Source organism: Panthera leo, chromosome C1 (assembly GCF_018350215.1).
Source record: "Panthera leo isolate Ple1 chromosome C1, P.leo_Ple1_pat1.1, whole genome shotgun sequence".
In the NCBI taxonomy this organism is placed as follows: domain Eukaryota; kingdom Metazoa; phylum Chordata; class Mammalia; order Carnivora; family Felidae; genus Panthera; species Panthera leo.
In genome coordinates, this window is record NC_056686.1 from 212,018,303 (window position 1) to 212,037,247 (window position 18,945).

The following is an 18,945-nucleotide window of genomic DNA, read 5'->3' on the forward strand; positions in this document are numbered from 1 at the left end:
CAATCTCGGGAGTAGGGGTGGTAGGCAGGCAGTTGAAAATGTCACAGCCCTCCCTTACAACAATGATTCCTTAAGCTGTCCCCTGGTTGTTGTAAGTTTTTGACTAGATTGCAGAGTTCTATACAAGTTGATTCCGACAGTTTTTGCCAGATTGTTAATGCCAGACAGAGCTGCTTATGACTATCTACTTTTATCAAGAACAGAAGAATAAGATTTCTTAAAATATCAGTGAAACTCTATAATACAACCTGATGTCATGAAATGGCAATGTCCTTTAATCAAAAGAACTCTTATACCTGGAATTATAGTTGATGATCATAAAAGATCCAAATATTTTTATGTAAAGTTGCTCAGCTCTGCAAGTCTTCAGTAATCCCTGTAATCAGCTATTATAAACAGACTTTTATCATCGGGACACTTATTTAAATATCAGAAATGAATTAAACTTTCTGAGAATTGAGGTACATTTTCATTTTTATAAAATCAAGGAAATACCAATGAAATCTTTAATAATCTACAAGTTAATAGCATCCCACTCATACTGTAGACTTTTCTTGGTTTGGTCATTTTAAGGGCTGGTGGGAATGTACTAATAATATACTATAACTTTTTTAATATTACAGATTTCTCTAGATACAGGGATGCAATTTGATATATTTTTAAAGAAATCCCTCCTTTTTTTAAAGTTTATTTATTTTGAGAGAATGTGAGAACACGAGTGAGGGAGGGGCAGAGAGAGAGAGAGAGAGAGAGAGAGAGAATCCCAAGCAAGGGGCTCGAACTCACATATGATGAGATCATGACCTGAGCTGAAACCAACAGTCAGATGCTTAAGCGACTGAGCCACCAGGAACCCCTGAAATTTGATATTTTAAGAACCATGTTTCTTATTATGGTGAAGTAGCAATTTCTCTGTATTTATAAATTTTTTTAATGTTTATTTTTGAGAGAGAGCACACGAGCAGGAGAGGCAGAGAGAGGTGGGGACAGGATCCAAAGTAGGCTCCACACTGTCAGCAGAGAGCCTGATGTGAGACTCAAACTCGTGAACCATGAGATCATGACCTGAGCTGAGGTCAGACACTTAACTGACTGAGCCACCCAGATGCCCTTTTGTATTTATAAATCTTATGAAGCTGCTCTCTTCTCCCTTTTGAGATATTTTTGCCCTACTTTGGTAGCACCTGAAAGAAATCAATCTGTTTGGAAATAAAGCAAAAGCTTATCTAAAACTGTAGCTATTTTTAGTTATCTGAAGTCTAGTAAAATGATTTAAAAATATATGTATATATTAAAGGTAGGACTAAATTTGTAAGGTTTAGGACAGGATCTGTGTAATTTTGTTTTTGTTTTCTTGGTACTTTACATGTAGTAGGTAGATATAAACTGATAAAGTGGAAATCCACACATAGCAGTAGCTTGTGATATGGAAGTTTATGGGATAAAAGTATGCTTGGGAAACAAAACTGCTTCCTTCTTTTTCGGTTATTTTCCTGATAATGCATATTTGATGTATCTTTTTTATATTGTGATGAAAATAAAATTCAAAAAATCTATCTCTCTGCTTTTTATCCTAATGATACTCACTTTTTTATTTTTATAAACCAAAAAGTAAAGGAGAACAAGAAAAGTTGCTACAATTCCCACTACTTTTAGCTCCATTGTTAAAAACAAATGCAGCTAACAAATTTATAATTGAGTAAATACACTTTTAAATTTAACATACCAAAACATAAATATGTGAAAAAAAGCTGTCGTATGTGATACATTTTATGCTAATACAGTGGTTTCCAAACTGTTGAATCCCTTGCTCTCTACCTCCCCCTCTCCAATAAAACAAAATCCACTATTTTCCTGTGACTTGATCACTTCTAGACATTTATTTTTTTAAATATGTTCATGGAGACATAGAGATGAGGTGAGTTTTTATTGCTGATCAGGGATAAGTCATTTAAATACTTTATTATAAATGCTGATCTGAGTCTGAGGAAAGTATATCAAATGACAGGAATTATTTCGTGATGTTATCTGAGAGAATTTTTTAGAAAAGCTAAGAGTTAAGTAGTGTCAGAATTATCTAAAATAACTGAAAGAAAGCCTTATGGGCTACTATTAAAGATTTGGTGTATTTTCTTTTAATTTAATTTCTCCCCATCTCTTGCTTTTCCTCGCCTCTTTTTGTTTCCTTCTTGCAGTTTATTTGTTGAAGAAACAAGGTCATTATTACTGTCAAGTTTCCACAGTATGGGTTTTGCTAATTGCACCCTGCATCCCTGTATGTAAAATAGTGTGGTTTTTAGTCTTCTCTATTTCCTGTAAATTGATAATTGGATATCGGAGCTTGGTTGATCACATTGAGGCTCAGTTTCTCTCCCTCCCTCCCTCTCTCTCTCCTCTCTCTCTCTCTCTCTCTCTCTCCCTCCCTCCCTCCCTCCCTCCCTCCCCCCTCCCCTCCCCCCTTTGGAGGGACAGGGCTGGCAGTACACATAAGGTGTACTTGTTTCCATTTTTATGATATCAGTAGTCATTGATAATTATCCTGAAGTCCATTAATTCATTCCAAGCCTCAAAGTGATGTTGATAATTATTTTACCACTTATTCATTTATTAACTTACTTTAAAATTTTTATATTTATACATACATTCTACATATATTATAATGTTTAGACAAAGATTAATGTGTAGAAATTTTGCTTTCAGCGAATATTTACATTCCAATCATTGCTTAGAAAGATCTTTTGTCCTTTTAGAGCTACTTGCTAAAAATTAAAGTAAACATAGAATATTCTGGCTTTATTGTACTCTTGAAGGGACTGAATGTCTAAGCTAATTTATTAAAGAATTTATAATTTCTTGTCTTAACACTTAAACTGAAGAATGTGTCAGGATTGGAACTGTTATAGACTGAGAAATTTGACAAGAATTTTTTTATGTTCTTTGAGTTTATAGCCTCACAACCTATTTCAGTCTTTATGGTAATCAACTAGATAAAGCTCTGCATTAAGCTCCCAGTATTTATGTTTGCTGGCAAAATTTTCTCTGAACCTTATGAAACTATTAATATCTTATTCTAAGTATAATACTTTTTTAATAAGTGAACATCATGAAATAAATGAAGTTTTAAGATGCATTTAGAATAAGCTCTTTTGTGTTAGTCAGTTTTCCCTGGAATGTCTTACCCTGGCTGCAGCCAAGGGATGAGTGGGTAAATGTTCTGTGCCATTAGCTCCTTAAAAACTTGGTGAGGATATCTGGAGGTCAGGACTCTGAATACAACGAGCTTTCTAGGTTTAATATCCAACTCACTTCATATTATTTTGCATGAATATTTGGGCATGAGTTACTACCTTCCCTTTTTTACAAGTAAGAACCCAAACCACAGCTAGAGTAACCAAATTCCTGGTTCTGATCCAAAGACAATTTCTGGTAATGCATTTAGATTTCAGTCATTATAATACGGTATTCTACTCTGTCTGTCATACATCCCACCAACTCTCCCCAGCATAAATAAGGTGGAACAGATACCATATTATGGGTAATGCAGTTAAGGCTCAGAGAGATTTAGTGGTTGCCACTCTGTTATTAATTGGCTGTGCTGGAATTGGAATTCAGGTCTTTCTGATTCCAAACCCATGTTCTCCCTACCACAGCAAAATGAAGGCAACAGGAAAAGAAGGCAGAGAGATTATTTAAGGAGTCACTGTTACTTCCAGTGAGAGATTATTGAGGCCTGAAACAGGCAGTGGAAACAGAAACAAGATTTAAGGGTTTCACATGACTTGGTGGTAGATAAGATACGGGGAATGAGAGAATAGAATGATTAAAGAAAGATGTGAGTTTCCTGGGTGTGTAAATGAAATGTCATGGGAAGGGAAGCAGTTTACAGGAGGGCTGGCCCTTATTCCTCTTTCTGTATGGAATTCTGTCTGTTGGTTGAGGTGTTTGTCGTATATTTGGTTGAAGACATTGTAGGCACTTTGAAATTCAGGGTACTACTTAGCTTATTTAATCTTTTAGTAGTGAATACAAGGGAGTTTAACAGGGTGTATATTCATTTTATTTATTTATTTTATTTAAATCCAAGTTAACATAGTGTAATAGTAGTTTCAGGAATAGAATTTAGTTATTCATCACTTATGTATAACATCCAGTGCTATTCTCAACAAGGGCCCTCCTTAATGCCCATCACTGATTTAATCCATATCCCCACCCAACATCCCTCCAGCAGCCATCAGTTTTGTTCTGTTTAAGAGTCTCTTATTGTTTGCCTCCCTCTCTGTTTTTATCTTATTTTTCCTTCCCTTCCCCTATGTTCATCTGTTTTGTTTCTTATACATTATACATATGTTCATCTGTTTTGTTTCTTATACATTATATATATACATATATAATATGTATATATATAATATATACACCACATCTTCTTTATCCATTTGTAAGTTGATGGACATTTGGGCTCTTACCATAATTCGGTTATTGTTGATAGCACTACTATAAACATTGGTGTGCATGTGCCCCTTCAAATCAGCATTTTTTTTATCCTTTGGATAAATACTTAGTAGTGCAATTACTGGATCGTAGGGTAGTTCTATTTTTAATTTTTTGAGGAACCTCCATACTGTTTTCCAGGGTGGCTGTATTTCCAGTTTGCATTCCCACCAGCAGTGTGAAAGTGTTCCCCTTTCTCCGCATCCTTGCCAACATCTATTATTGCCTGAGTTGTTAATTTTAGCCATTCTGACAGGTGTGAGGTAATATCTCATTGTGGTTTTGATTTGTATTTCCCTGATGATGAGTGATGTTGACTATCTTTTCATGTGTCTGTTAGCCATCTGGATGTCTTCTTTCGAAGTGTCTGTTCATGTCTTTTGCCCATTTCTTTACTGGATTACTCATTTTTTGGGTGTTGAGTTTGATAACTTCTTTTTAGATTTTGGATACTAACCCTTTATCCGATATGTCATTTGCAAATATCTTCTCTCATTCCTGTGGTTGCCTTTTAGTTTTGCTGATTGTTTCCTTTGCTGTGCAGAAGCTTTTTATCTTGATGAGGTCCCAGTAGTTCATTTTTGCTTTGTTTCCCTTGCCTCCAGGCGACATGTCTAGTAAGAAATTGCTGCGGCCGAGGTCAAAGAGATTGTTGCCTGTTTTCTTCTGTAGGATTTTAATGGTTTCCTGTCTTATATTTAGGTCTTTCATCCATTTTGAGTTTATTTTTGTGTATGGTGTAAGAAAGTGGTTTAGGTTCATTCTTCTGCATGTTGCTGTCCAGTTTTCCCAACACCATTTGCTGAAGAGGCTGTCTTTTTTCCATTGGATATTCTTTCCTGCTTTGTTGATGATTAATTGGCCATACATATGTGAGTCCATTTCTGGGTTCTCTATTCTATTCCATTGATCTATGTGTCTGTTTTTGTGCCAGTACCATACTGTCTTGATGATTAGAGCTTTGTAATGCAGCGTAAAGTCCAGAATTGTGATGCCTCCAGTTTTGATTTTCCTTTTCAACATTACTTTGGCTATTTGGGGTAACAGAGTGTATATCCTTTTTTTTTTTTTTTTTTTTTAATTCTTTTTTAAAGTTTAGTTTTTGAGAGAGAGCAGGGGAAGGGCAAAAGGGAAAGGGGACAGAGGATCTGAAGCAGGCTCCACGCTGACAGCAGAGAGCCCCTTGTGGGGCTTGAACTCACCAACTGTGAGATCATGACTGGAGCCAAAGTCAGACGCTTAACAGGTTGAGCCACCCAGATGCCCCTGTATTCTTAATTCCTTTGTCATTATGTTATTCCTATGGCACTTAACCTAGTGAGAATTATAAATTCACAGTTATACTGAAGGACTACCCTGAGGTTTATGGCCTCAGCAGATTGCCAGTGTGATAGACCCCATGTGCATAGAACAGTGTTTCTGCCTATATACTTATATTGCCGTAATTTTCCTTCTCTAGTGAAGGATTAGAAAAAAGACACCATATTCTTGAAAACATTTATTTATTAATATGATTTGATGTTGAGGTTGCACAAAATATTCAGTAAAGAAACAGTAGTTAATAGCCAGTATGTTGAGAGAAAGGAGTTCATATATGCATGTATGATCAGATGATATAGCAGGGACTTGTGCGTATTCCCTTGCATAGTTCCTGCTCTACGGTAAGTTTGTATAGATAATAAAGCTGGCAAGTTGACTGTTGACTACAAGCCCAGAAATTGTACTGAAACAACAAATTAGAATTAGGTACTGGAGCACTTGGGTGGCTCAAATGGTTAAGTGTCCAACTGGCTCAGGTCATGATCTCATGGTTCCTGAGTTTGAGCCCTGCATTGGCCACTGCACTGACAGTGCGGAGCCTGCTTGAGACTCTCTCTTTCTCTCTCTTTCTCTCTCTCTCTCTCTCCCCCTCCCCACAAATAAATAAATAAACTTTTAAAAAAAGAATTAGGTACCTATTTCAACTGGTGTTTCATTTTTTCAAGCAGGCTTTACCTAGCCCTCTGTGTGGTCTCCCTACTGAGAACTTTAAAGCACAATAAAATTAAGACACTCAATTAGCCCTAATGGGGCAGCACAGGTACTTGTTAACTTTCCCTTTTTTTGATTATGCAGCTAAATTATAAACTTCAGAGGGCAAGGGAACAGGGAAGGTTTTGATTCCCGCCCCCACCCCCACCCCACCCTCTGCCAGAGGTTAATTAACTATTAGGCTTTGAACCTAGTAAAAATACTTACTGTTTAAGTCTATAACTATAAATTTATCTTGGTTCCTTTTACGTTTTACTAAATAATAAAAATTATTTTGTCTTTAGTATCAAGCACTCTGCTAATAATTTATGGAAAATAAAATATATAGAAAACACAGTATTAGCCCTTGGGATATGTTCAGTCTTGAGTTGGTTTTATTTGTAATTAATTTGGTGACAGAATCCTTGAGTTGGTCAGAGAATTTTAGTATCGAGTTATGGACAGAGCTCTAAGTTCTTAGCCTAATAGGAGTGAAAAATAAAAGTTAAATAAAAGTAAACTATAAGTTGCAGAATGACTCTGCAACAACGTATTGGTGTAATACCACTTTAAGTCTCATAGGAATATTTCTCATTGAAGAAATGTCCTGTAATAATGAACATTGAAAACCTTTGATGTTTGGTTCATTAAAAGCTATGAACCAAAGCTAATTGTAAAGTGGGACAGACATTATGGAACTTCTAGTCCCATTCTTCTTTTTTCATACATAGAAAGGAAGCCCAGAATGTTTGGTTCATTGAATCTTGTCTAAATTATCTCAGCTGTTTAGAGGCAAAACAGGAACTGGAACATGGGTTTCTGACTTTATGGCTTCCTTTTATGTAACATATTGTTATTTATGTCACTATGCATTAACTGAAGGTATGTATGTTATTACTATATTTTTAATTATTTGCTCATTTTGTTTTTTATATTACTCCTGCAAAAAGAAAAGTTATCGGGGCACCTGGGTGGCTCAGTTGGTTAAGCGTCTGATTTCACCTCAGGTCATGATCTCACGGTTTGTGAGTTCGAGCCCTGTGTCGGGCTCTGTGCTGACAGCTCAGAGCCTGGAGCCTGTTTCAGATTCTGTGTCTCCCTCTCTCTCTCTGACCCTCCCCCATTCATGCTCTGTCTCTCCCTGTCTCAAAAGTAAATAAACGTTAAAAAAAAAATTAAAAAAAAAAAGTTATCTGTAATTACAAAAAGAAGAAAGTGACTTGCCTAATGTCACATACTAAGAAATTAGCAAAACTAGGACTAGAACCCAGATCTTCTGTTTCCTAGTGCACTGAATCTTTCACAGCCCCAAACTTTTTCTCCATGGTGTTGTCATTAGTATTATTTATAGATTATTCCTACTAGGAAACTTAGTCAAACTGAGAACATTTTCGAGAAAGAATGATGGACTCTGTTGTAAGCAGTAAATAATCCAACTTTCTCTTGTAGCAAAATTCCACTTTTCTGGATGGTTTTCATCAATTTGCCTCTATTCCATTTGAAATTTGAGTTTGCCACTTACTAGAATTTGAGGCTAGAGGATAGTTCAAACAGAGTTATAGATTTTAATTGGTCTGTAGGTAATTACTGTTTCATTCACAACAAGATCGTCTTTTAAAAGATTTTTATTAAATGTAGTATATGGTAGTGTTTTTTTTAAGTTGTTATTGAATGTAATATCCAAAAATATGCACATAATCAGCCAACAGCTTCATGAATTTTCACAACTGAACAAACACAGTGTATAACACACACCCAGTTCAAGATCATTATCAGCCTCCCATACATTCCCCTTACACTCATTTCTAGTTACTACCCCTATCCTGCTGCCCCCTAAAGAGTAATCACTATAACAGTAATCACTATAACACTATAATAGTCTTTTAATGAGTCAGGTACTTCATTAGTCAGGGTCATCCTATTTTTTTGGTCTTGGCCGAAGTATATGAAGAGGATGAGAAGAGAACAGTTTCTGTTCTTACCAACACAAAAATAATTGAAAACAGAATTTTTTCATTATTAAGGCATATTTACCAATTTTATATTCAATCAGTAATACTGGGTGACTCAAATCTTGTGTTCCACTTTGGAAACATACGGAGTCTCTGTAACAACTTTTGTCTTCTGAAAACACAGTAAGCAGGAAATATAAGAATTGATGTAGAGCATTGTGTGCTCCCCATGGTTATTTTCCACAATGGAGGAGGCATGAGGGAATGACTGTAATGCTCTAAGGCAGAGCTGTGGTTGAGGAATCACTGATACGTTCCACTTTCTTTGTGTATGTTCTGTGAATATTGAAGATAGATTTTTAATGTCAATAATTGGAATTCCGTGGATTTTTAATTCTCTGACTTCTGTGTGAAATATAATTATTGTTTTCCATAAGTTAAAAAAAATTTGGTTAAAATTCTTCCATCTTGATTTAAAATATTTTACCTGTAACACTGTCTTCACTTTCTCTATTCTTCTCAGGACCCCTGAACAGTGCCCCAGCGTTGTTTCATTGTTGTCAGAGAGTTACAATCCTCACGTGCGTTATGGAGCTGCTATGGCCCTAGGCATCTGCTGTGCTGGTACCGGAAACAAGGTAAAGTCCAAAGCCGGTGGGGTCAGTTCTTTCCTGGCACCAGACTGTTTTCCCTCGCAGAGAAGTTTATGCATCCGCTGCAAAAATACAAGTGTGGTGTGATCTGTAAGAGGAAACTTGCCTCACAAAGCTTACCAGAACTTCCTTCCTCACTTTACTATGCTGGATTGCTCAAAGCCAGTTATGAACAAACCAGGGGAGCCTACCTGGCTCAGTTGGAAGAGTGTGTGACTCTTGATCTCGGGGTCATGAGTTTGAGCCCCGTGTTGGGTATAGAGAGTACTTAAATTTTTTTTTAATTTTTTTTACTGTTTATTTTTTGAGAGAGAGACAGAGCTCAAGGAGGGGAGGAGCAGAGAGAGAAGGAGGCATAGAATCTGAAGCAGGCTCCAGGCTCCGAGCTGTCAGCACAGAGCCTGATGCAGGGCTCAAACTCAGGAACCATGAGATCATGACCTGAGCCAGAGTTAACTGACTAAGCCACCCAGGTGCCCCAGAGATTATTTAAATTAAAAAAAAAATTTTTTTTTAATTAAAATAGAACAAACCACATTCCATGGGGTGGCTGTAATGGAGACATGCTGTTGAATTTCTCTTTGAGAGCATTGATTTCTTTCAAAAAAGAAAAAGATAAAATACTTTTTTCTTTAAAGAATTTGGTCATTTTAAATGGTAATTTACATGTTTAATTTTCATGATTAGTAGTGTGGAAATCAAAATTCTCGTATAAGAGCACCAAAATCAATCCGCTTTGATTTCTTTTTTTGTTTTATTTTAAACAAATCACTTTAAGTGCCATTTGCCTGATCTCTCCTCACAAACATAACAGATAACCTGATATTTGTTAAGTCCTCAAAAGTGACAAAATAAAGAGTTGGGTTAGATAAGTAGATGATTGGAAAGTACAGTTCATCATGAGATTCATAAAGAAATGCACTGTTGCTTAAACAAGTATTCTTGATTTATAGCAGTGACCTAATCATAACATTTTTTGCCTTTCATAACACAAATGGACACACCTTGACCACTGCCCCAAGCTGAACTTTTTATTCCTTTTTTTTTTTTGAGAGAGAGAGGGTGCAAATGAGCAAGGGGCAGAGAGAGAGAGAAGCAGGGCTCCCCTGAAGCGGAGCTCGAGCTCACTGGACCTGGGACTCAAACTCACGAACTGTGAGATCATGACCTGAGCCGAAGTCAGATGCTTGAGGACTGAGCCACTCAGGCACCCCAAACTTTTTTGTTTTAATGGAGTGCATGAGGGAACACGAACATAACGAGAATGAGAACATCTAGAACAAGAACATAATTAGGGTATGCTTCTGATGTCTTTACATCAGAGAGAAGGAGAACGCTTTGAATGTTTATTCATTTTTGAGAGAGAGCATGTGCGGAGACGGGCAGAGAGGAAGAGGGAGACAAAGGATCCAAAGCAAGCTCTGTGTTGACAGCAGCAAGCCCGATGTGGGGCTTGAACTCACAAACCATGGGATCGTGACCTGAGCTAGCCATACACTCAGCTGAGCCACCCCAGTGCCCCAGAAGGAATCATTTTTTTATCCTCTGTTGTCCAAACTAGATAAAATAAAACATAGGTATTTATTGATTGATCCAGGAATTAAATTTTAATTTGCTTGACTTTTTCTCAAATAAAGGCTATTAGTATTGGATACTAATAACTGTTACTAGTCCTGTAAAATGTTACTGAAGCTAGGAATTAATATGGGCATTTTCACTACATGTGACAAGAATTACATAAAAATTTATAGAGAAACATTCCCTTCCAGTATTTCTCATTCATCTCCTTACCCTGCTTTATTTTTCATCATGGCACTTATCACCACCCAACGTATTTTTACACCTGTTTATTTGTTGTCTATCTCCTCTCCACTGAATTGTAAGGTCCCTGAGAACACAATGTTCATTGCTGGAATCTAAGGTCAGACCTGGCACACAGTAGGTTTCACTAAATATTTGTCAACCCAGTGATTGGGGGCTGGGGGGCCTGGGTGGCTCAGTTGGTTAATAGTCCAACTTCAGCTCAGGACATGATCTCGCTTTTCATGAGTTCAAGCCCTGTGTCAGGCTCTGTGCTGACAGCTTAGAGCCTGGAACCTGCTTCGGATTCTTTGTCTTGCTCTTCTCTGCCCCTCCCCCACTCATGTGCGCACACGCGCGCTGTCTCTCTCAAAAATAAACAAACACATAAAAAATTTTAATTTAAAAAAATCAATGATGGGGTGGAGATTATTTAAGGATATGATAGTGAACAAGTTGGACATAGTCTGTCATCACAGAGATTTGTTTTTAAAATGCTTTTGTTTCTTTTGGGGGAGAATTTCTTACATGAGAATATATCTGCAGTTTTATTGGAAATATCATTGGGTAAGGGCACCTGGGTGGCTCAGTTGGTTGAGCATCTGACTCTTGATTTCATCTCAGGTCATGAGATCATGGGATCCCAGGTCATGGGATCAAGCCCCACATTGGGCTCCGCCCTGAGTATGGCACCTGCTTAAGATTCTGTCTCCCTCTGCCCCTCTCCCCCAGTCACATGTGATGTCTTTCTCTCTCTCTCAAAAAAAAATTTTTTTTTAATAAAATACAAATATCATTGAGTATATAAAATACAGTTTATAGAAATTGGCCTTCATTTTTTTTTTCTGGGATACATCTGTAAACAAAGGAAAAATATAGATAGATGTTTTTCAAAGTATTTTCTCCCTCAGGTCTTCAGTAGACATTTATGGCAGGCCTCATAAGTTAAATATTTTAAGTTAGATTTTTTTTCTTTCCAGATTATTCTAACCTTAATATGATATCTAGGAGCAAATGTTGTTTGAGACACAGCATCTGAACAAGTTAATTCAATGAGAAATTTTTATTACTCCTACTAAGCAAGTCTGCTTTGTTTCTAGATAGTTTGTGTGGTCTCCATATCAGTACCTATCTGACCAAGGTTTGGTGCTTTATGTTTGGTTCTTAAAAACCTGAAACACCTGTTTATTCTAAAATATCTATCGCTGAGGTTATATCACATAGCTCAAAGACCAAGTTAGTGTCTTTTAACTTACAAGCTGGAAATTTGGTTATATTTGTATCATGACTATCTTAGAAACAGTATTGCCAGCATTATGAGTAATAGTTGAAAAACTTGCTCCTTTGCACAATGTCATGACATTTTTCAGTGAAATGGGGAGAAAGAATACACTTACCTGGTGTGTATAGTATCTGTTAACAGCACTGATTTTAAATAAATAAACAAATAAATAAATCTACATGTAAAGAAAACTGAAAATGTTTTCCCAAGAAAAATTTGGATTTAACTTTTTCTTTCCTTGGCCTTGAAACAAAGGATATTTAAGAAATGGTATATTATATTAAGAAATAAGTTTGATTATCTTGTAAACCCATTTCTCTGTTCCTCTAGATTTATACCTACCAAGGACCTTAGAAGGAATGTTATAACATGGCACTTAACTAAGGTTCCACAGGGTGTTAATAGAAGTTAGTAGGGCAAAAGAGTTCTTGGTCAAATACAGTGGACAAATACAAAGTTCAAGTGATTTCTTTAATAAGACTTTTTGGAGCTTTTGCCAGGATATGTACATTTGTAGAGTATTTGATAAGCAGTATATATTTTGAATCTGTAAGAGGGGGTGATATATAGTACACAGGAACTCCCAAACTTATTTCACCAAGGAATCCTTTTTTTCATAGGACTGATTATTCTGAAGAATATGATTTTAGGGAAATCCTGGTAAATATCAATTTAATTTTTTAAGTTAGGTCTTATAAAATCATCAAAGACATTACCTTACCCTAGTATTTGAAGGAAGTTGGATACTTAATCCAGGCTTTGGGGTCAGACTAGCCTGGAGTCATTCTACTTGTATGGCTTTGGGCAAATTTCTTAACCTTTCTTACTCTGTTTCTTTGTTTATAAAGATGGTTTTATGTTGTGGGTTTTTTGTTTGTTTGTTTTGGGATTAATAGAACTATATGGGATAACACATATAAAATATTGCTGTGCTTGGAAAATAATAGGTGTTTATCGAACATTAATCTCATTTTCTGTTACTTTGTTTTTGACTTCTTTTACTTCACGACAGGAGCGCTTGTGTTCTATACGCTTCCTTTGCACTTACCATCAATTGTACTGAAACTTAAAGCATACTCAGTTCCAGGTAGTCTTTAATGAACTTATTACAACGTTAGATGAAAACATTGATTTAGAATGACAGTAACTAATTTGAAAATCCAGCGATACCAGCTTTATTTAAAGTTTTTTTAATGCTTTCAGGAGGCAATTAATTTGCTAGAACCGATGACAAATGATCCTGTGAACTATGTGAGGCAAGGAGCTCTTATAGCTTCAGCTCTCATCATGATCCAGCAGACGGAAATCACTTGTCCAAAGGTAAGCAAACAAAAAAACTCTGTAGAAGAGAGCTGGTGCAGGCTTTTCTTTAGTAACTTATGTTCTTTTAAGGACATTTGTAACTCAAATATGATGAACACTGAACTTACAGGAAGTAAAAAGGTGTGAGAATGGGGAAACTTTAAATATGTAGTAATACTCCCTAAGTGCATTTTTTACAGATTTATAGTCAGTTTGCTAATTCAGCTATATAGCCATAATTGAAAAATTAAAACTTACAGATTGATGAAATCATAAAAATGAACTTTAATTTTTGCCTACTGCTGTCCTTTTAAAATGTATTTAGTAGGATAACTTGTTCCTCTGATACAGGATGCAAACTCAGGTGATCCATGAGTTTTTGATCCCATCTTTCTAAGATAATAAAAAGTCTTACATTCACTTTATATGATATATCCAGTCTCAGTTTAGAAAATGAGTACATCCAGGGACACCTGGATGGCTTAGTTGGTTAAGCACCTGACTCTTGATTTTGGCTGAGGTCATGATTTCGTAGTTCGTGAGATCGAGCCCCGTGTTGGGCTCTGTGCTGGCAGCACAGAGCCTGCTTGGGATTCTGTCTCTCCCTCTCTCTGCCCCTCTCCTGCTCACTATCTCTCTGTCTCTCTCTCAAAATAAATAAACTTTTTTTTTTTTTTTTTAATTTTTAACATTTTTATTTATTCTTGAGAGAGTATGAGCAGGGGAGGGGCAGAGAGAGAAAGACACAGAATTCGAAGCAGGCTCCAGGCTCTGAGCTGTCAGCGCACAGCCCGACATGGGGCTCAAACTCACAAACCACAAGATCATGACCTGAGCTGAAGTCACACACTCAACCAACTGAGCCACCTGGGTGCCCCAAAATAAATAAACTTTAAAAAAAAAAAAAAAAAGGAAAGGAAATGAGTACATCCAGACTCTCTTAGAGTGTCACTGCCCTCCTGGGTGATCTTTTGGGCAGAGTTTCACATGGCTGCAGGACGGCCTTGTTTCCCTCTTGACCCCTTCTGTTCACATAGGCAGTCCTGCATATTTACCCTTGTAGCTGGAAGTATGGCTCTTAGTGCAGCTTCATCTGCTCCCTCCTGTCTTCCTTTCCCTCCTCTTCATCCTACTCCCTCTCCACTAGTACCTCAATCGATAGCTAATGCCTCCTATTTTTCATGTCAGATGTCAATGCACAGTGACCACTGATCATATTAAGCTCTCTAAGCGATCCCTCTGAAGCCCATCTTTAGGCTTGGAGTGAGGGGGAAAGACCCACAGAAATCCCCTTCACATATCCTGCAGTCCCGTTCTCAGATAAACCCTGTGGATGACTCCCCTCATGGAGACATCTATTTTAAAATTTCCTCATGACAATCCCCTAGACATCATGTGAAGAGTATAATATCTAATGTAAATTGGCACCTCAGCCAAAATGTTTCATTTTGTTCAGAGACAGAAAATGCGTAGATCTTATTCACGTGGACTATAACTTACCACGTTTACTATATTAAGTAAATGTGTAGAGCTTATGCACTAATTTCAGATCTTTTCGTTAACTTGAAATTAGGGTATTTAATAGTTTTGTGTTAATTTTGCTTCTGTTTGAGAAACAGTCAAAATTAACAAGTGGAAAAACCATTAGTATACTGTCTTCTGCCTCATCTGCCAAGTGTAGAACATCCTCATTTTCAGCAAAGTAGATTGATGGGGCGGGTGGAGAAGAGGAGAATTGCCAGAACTCATCGATGCTGGATTATTCATTCTCATTTTACGAAACTTTGTTTAATAGATTTCCATTTCTAAGCATTTGCTGTCATTTTTATTTCATTTATCCAGTGCTGCTCTTTCTGTCAAAATAATTTGTAAGACTTCCAAAAATTGTATTATTGCAAAAATAGAATCTAACTTCTCATTCTGTTTTAATAATATATTACTTCATATATTATATCTTTTAAAACATAAACATCTTTTAAAGAGTCTGCATTTCTTTTTGGTTTTTATTTTTAAATATAGCAGTTATAGTATGAATAGTTTTTGCATCTTTTATTTCTGTTTTTGATCTTCTAAGCTTTATCAGCTGGAGGTTATCCAGTTGAGTAATGTCATTAAAGAAGGAAGTTTAGGCCATGGAATGCACCTCCCCTAATAGTAATATATAGATACTTACTCACTTTGACCTTGCATGTTGCTTTCATGTTATTTGTATTGTGAACAAGACAAATGTTTTACTATCTTTCCATCCTCTGCTATAGGATTTTGTTGATTTTTCAATCATAAACTCTGCACCAACAATGGCAGAGTCCTTTGGAATGGGGGTGGGGTAGGATATAGGCTGTGTAGTTTGAAAAAGCATTCAACTATTTATTCTAATAAGTAAAACTTTCTCACATTTAGAAAAAGTGAAAAAATACAGAATTTAATTCGCATTTTTAAAATCATTCCATAAAATACTGTTGAACCAAGTCTTAGCTGATGTGAATACATGGGGCACACTTCCATCTTCAGATTGTACCAGAATCCTAAGTATTGATTAAGAATGTTGAAATGCAGTTAGAGCTGGTAGCCATTGCCATTAATATAAACTCCACAGGGAAAGTGAAATGTATACCCTGCCAACTATGAAAGCAAAGCTGTGTATGGCAGTATAAAGCTCCAGTTTTCCGGGAACACTATTCCTTAGAGGGAAACTATTACTCAGCTCATGAATTCTTAAAATTTAAGTTCTCTTTCATTGTTTTCTGCTATTAAGCATGCAGTAAAGACTTTTGTGGACTGTCATTTATATCATTTCTCTTTTATCTGATAACTGCTAACAAGACAACTTGAGATTCTTTTGGAGTGGTGTGTGACATTTTGCTGAAAAGAAAAAGCTGTTAAGCTTGAAGAGAAGTTCTCAAGATTATGAGTCCTAGTCACAAGGTTGCAAACTGGTGCATGAAATAAAGTGGAGATCAAGTGCTAATTTCATCAAACTATAACCACCCCTCAAAGGAATCCAAAAGGGACATTTCTCAGTTTATGAAATGCACAATGAGACGTTCCAAAGGAAATGTTTTATGTAATCATGATATACATCACATCCATTTACAGAATGCGGTCTTAATGCTTAGTTTGATACGTTATGGTTTTGGTTTAAGTAATCCCAGTGCATCTTTGCTTTTCTTCTGCTGGTTTTTTGCTCACTCACGCTCACCAACGTAGACCTAGGAACATGCATATACCCCTGGGTGATTACAAACCCAATTTAAAAAGCCTTTACACCAGATTCAGAAGCATTTAACTAGAATAATGTACTTTTATAGGTCCCTGGAACTATTTTCTCTGAAGAACCCAACTCTACTCTTTATGAAGGATCTATCTTTTATTTTCCTTTTTAAATGAAATCTACCTTTAGCATTTTTGAACACATACATATTATCATATATAGAATCAGATAAAAATATCACAGTGTAGGAATAAAATATTTGGTGCTCTTCCTGGCCTAATGTCCCCTGGCCTGAGGTTACCTGCTGGGGGAAAGCTTCTCCCACCACTGACAGGTACATTTTTGGCAGTAGGATCATGTTGGGCCAAGCTTGATAAGCTTTTGCAGTTCTAAAATCACAATTTAAGTAGATGAGGCTTTTGTGAAATATCATAGTAACCTAGAAGTATTTCTATGGAGAAAGTTTGAACTTCTATAGGATGAAATTATAAGAATGAAATTTTGTATTATAAGGTGATAGTTTACAGCATAACACATCTATAAGTAATAATATATATTACCATACTGTCACCTTAGGTAGGAACTTGGACTCTAATAGTGTCAGTGGTAATATAAAGAAAGGACTGCAAGCAACTACCATAAGCAAAATAATACTCATAAAATTACGAAGGGAGCTAAAAACATCATTTGGCATATTGATAATGGGGAAATCATGGTAGCATTGACAATATCTTGAAAGAAGAATAAAGATCATTTTTTGTTTTAAGCATGTTGAGTTTGAGATGTTAGCAAGTCAGCTGGAAATAAGATGAGAGCATAGGAAAAAAGTCAGAACCAAAGAGATTTGGGACTAGCCACAAAGAAATTATATAAGTCATAGCCCATTATCTGCAGTTCCAAAATCTAAAAAGCTCTGAAAATTGAAGAGAGGTTTGTTTATTTTTAAGGACTCAATTTGGGGGGCATCTGGGTGGCTCAGTGAGTTAAGCCTTTGACTCTTGATTTCAGCTCAGGTCATGATCTCACATTGGTGGGGTCGAACCCTGCATCGGGTTTCCTGCTGAGCATGGAGCTTAAGTGCTGGGGATTCTGTCCTTACCTCTCTCTCTCTCTCTCTCTCTCTCTCTCTCTCTCTCTGCCCCTCCCCCTTCCCCACTCATGCACTATTTTGCTCCATCAAAAACATAAAAATTAAAAAATTTTTAAGGACTCATTGGCTGCAGAACTTGACCTAATATGAACTCATCTATAGCCTTTATCCCATTTAGTGTTAATATTCAGTCATTTAACTGCTTTTAAAATATTAATTTGTTTGATTATAACTTATTGCCCCCATGCTCCATTGAGAGTATTGCATAATGTAGGGTATATGTATAAATGCTATCTTTCTGAATTCTGAATTCCAAAATTCATCTGGCCTCAAGGATTTCTTTTTTTTTTTTTTTTTTTTTAATTTTTTTTTTTTTTTTTTTTTTTTTTATTTTGGGACAGAGAGAGACAGAGCATGAACGGGGGAGGGGCAGAGAGAGAGGGAGACACAGAATCAGAAACAGGCTCCAGGCTCTGAGCCATCAGCCCAGAGCCTGACGCGGGGCTCGAACTCACGGACCGCGAGATCGTGACCTGGCTGAAGTCGGACGCTTAACCGACTGCGCCACCCAGGCGCCCCTGGCCTCAAGGATTTCATGAAAGGAGTTATAGACCTCTAGTTTAAGTCATAAGAGGAGATGAAATCTCATGGAAAAGAAAAGAAAAACAACTTTAAAACTGATCGCCAATGTGCTGCTTTATTTCTGTATTTGGCAAAATAGAAGAAAATTGAAAGGAGACATTCCCAGGTGATAAGTACCAACAGAAATGACCCCAAAAAACTTTATTCCCTTCTCCCCATTTTTTTTCCAGAGAGTGATTTCCCACCACCCCCCCCCCCAGCCGTATAAGGTATAGAGTTAAAAATATGATGAATGTTAAAAATGCATGAATTTGGAAAAGGTAGGTTTTTAGATAATCATGCCCAGTAGAAAGCATGGATCACAGGATTGCCTAGAGTTTAATTGTCTTTTCTGTGAGATTGTCATAATATAAAATGGGAAATAAATATGCTTTTCTCCCACAAATTCTACTTTATATGGGGGCGCCATACTATGCATAACAATGAAATTGAAGCAGAAAATCATGATCCTAACCATGGTTGCAATTAGTTTTTTTGTGATTACAAGCAAACCAGGCATTTCACCCATCTTACTT

The 18,945-nt window shown here is 36.6% G+C and overlaps 1 protein-coding gene across 1 annotated transcript in view; it reads left to right on the top strand.

Moving 5' to 3' along the window:
• The window catches only part of PSMD1 (proteasome 26S subunit, non-ATPase 1), a 94,650-nt gene that overhangs the window by 54,459 nt on the left and 21,246 nt on the right, over positions 1–18,945 (top strand). Inside the window, exons 17-18 of the mRNA XM_042950466.1 lie at positions 8,974–9,088; positions 13,389–13,505. Coding sequence (XP_042806400.1) covers positions 8,974–9,088; positions 13,389–13,505 — 232 coding nt within the window. The remainder of the gene's footprint in view (positions 1–8,973; positions 9,089–13,388; positions 13,506–18,945) is intronic.